Genomic DNA, 2,072 nt, shown 5'->3' with positions numbered 1-2,072 from the left:
GAATAATATTGCATGAGTTCCTTGTTTTTTAATGCAGCATAGTATTCCATTGTGCGAATATACCACAGCTTCTCTAGCCATTCGTTTGTTGATTGCTTGATCATTTTTATATAGCTGTGAAACCAATGCTAATCATTCCCTCAATACAACATACATGCACAATATGATAGAAACATATTCATTGGGTCTGAAAACCTAATGAACAATAGAGGAACATGGGTAGCTAAAATATGAAAGCTAGATTGGAAGTCAATCAAAATGAGGAAGAACAGCTATAAATACCCTTTAAGACCCTCATCCAGGTGGGATGACACAGTAATTGCTGTAATTGCTGCAGTGGGCTCAAGTGTGTCAGAAATTATGAAGATGGCACAGCATAGGACAGTGTTCAGATCTGTTGTGCATAGAGTTGCTATGCATTGTACTTAACTTGAAGTCACCTAACAACAGCAACTACCAGACCATTGAGATTAATAGCCTAGTTAAATTGGCATATATTTGGCGCAGAAGGAACACAATTCAACATAAGACAATTTGTGTTTGTTTTTGCCATATACTAATATTTGGAGAGAGCTCTTGTAGCCTAATGATAAGAAGCTACACTGCAATCCCAAAGCCACATGGTTAGTATCCACCAGCAGCTCCATGGGAGAAAGATGGTCATTCTCTTCCCACATGTGCAATATTCTGCCTCTGAAAACCCACTTAAGGGTCAGCTATGGGTTGGTTCCAACTCTATGTCACACAACAACAATAACATGATTTGAAGTTCTGTAAGGGTGGGAATAAAAACAATTCATGTGAAGTGGGAATGAGTAACTTCAATGGTCTTTGGAGGGTATCTGTGTGAAAGAAACCACTTTAAGTTTTAAGTCCTTTGCTGCACACTTACGAAGAAAAGCAAATTAAGTCAATAGTAGTCAGCATCTGACAATGAATGTCAACTAATTATTGTGCTACTAAAAACCATGAGATGCAAATGCGTCTCCATGGGTTTTCCTTGCTCTCAAAGATGAAAGAAACCCCAGGGGATATCCTGTTGTAGAAATGGGAAAACCTTAGACATAAACTCTTGCCCCAGTCGCTTCTGGATTTACACAGTAGTTGTTATGTGTTAACAAGTCAGAACTGACTCATAGCTGAGGCTCTGGCAGTTTTCTAAGGCTCTAAGTCACATAAGAGGAGAACACTCATCTTTTATCCTTGGAGCAGCTGGAACCTCTTTCCTTTGACTTGACACCACAATTCAAGTGAAATTATGTGGGGCATAAAAAGACTACTCTGGGGAATTCTAAACCAAACTTGTACAAAAAGGCTAATTTTAGTCTGCTTTTTGTTTGCTTTATAGCTACCAGCTGACCAGTGGATACAAGCCTGCACCCATGGACCTGAGCTTTGTAAAGCTCACCCCGTCCCAGGAAGCAATGGTGGACAAGTTGGCTGAAAATGCACATAACGTGTGGGCTCGAGATCGAATCAGGCAGGGCTGGACTTACGGAATCCAACAGGTATGTTAGAAACGAACATGGGTCCACAGCACATTGTGTGACTTGTATCAAAGTGCTGATTAGCAAGGAAAGGTGGAAGGTCAGGTAAAGAGGGAGAGTCTTCAATTGATTGGGTTGACACAGTGACTGCAGCAATGGCCTTGGGCATATCAGAGATGTGAGGATGATGCAGAATAGAGCGAGGTTTGGAAATGTTATTCATGGGCTGCTGTATGTCATAGTTGATTCAAGGGCAACTCATGACAACAGTAGCATAATTGTGAGAAGAGAGGTTAAGTGACTGCTCACTATACCCAGCTGTGTCTTAATATTCTTCTACATATGTAATATAATGCCTCTGTAGTGCTGCACTCAAGCAAGAAATTAGATAACTTTGACTCTGAACATTAGGATAAAGACATGCTAGCTGCAAAGTAGATAATTGTTATGTGCCATCGAGTCGCTTGCGACTCATAGCGACCCTGTGTACAACAGCCCTAAACCCTGCTCTATCCTGTGCCAATCGCACTGCCTCTGACACACCCATCCCGATTACCCCAGTCACTGAATCAATCCACCTCATAG

At 41.3% G+C, this 2,072-nt stretch overlaps 1 protein-coding gene across 1 annotated transcript in view; it reads left to right on the top strand.

The window, feature by feature from the left end:
- RYR2 (ryanodine receptor 2 (cardiac)) overlaps window positions 1–2,072 on the top strand; it is an 814,526-nt gene that overhangs the window by 394,942 nt on the left and 417,512 nt on the right. Inside the window, exon 26 of the mRNA XM_006895387.1 lies at window positions 1,349–1,508. Within this exon, the coding sequence (XP_006895449.1) occupies window positions 1,349–1,508 (160 nt within the window). The remainder of the gene's footprint in view (window positions 1–1,348; window positions 1,509–2,072) is intronic.

The sequence above is a fragment of the Elephantulus edwardii genome, unplaced genomic scaffold, assembly GCF_000299155.1.
Source record: "Elephantulus edwardii isolate Elephantulus edwardi_28Jun2011 unplaced genomic scaffold, EleEdw1.0 scaffold00166, whole genome shotgun sequence".
NCBI classification, from domain to species: Eukaryota; Metazoa; Chordata; class Mammalia; order Macroscelidea; family Macroscelididae; genus Elephantulus; species Elephantulus edwardii.
This window is presented reverse-complemented; position numbering and strand designations above follow the sequence as displayed.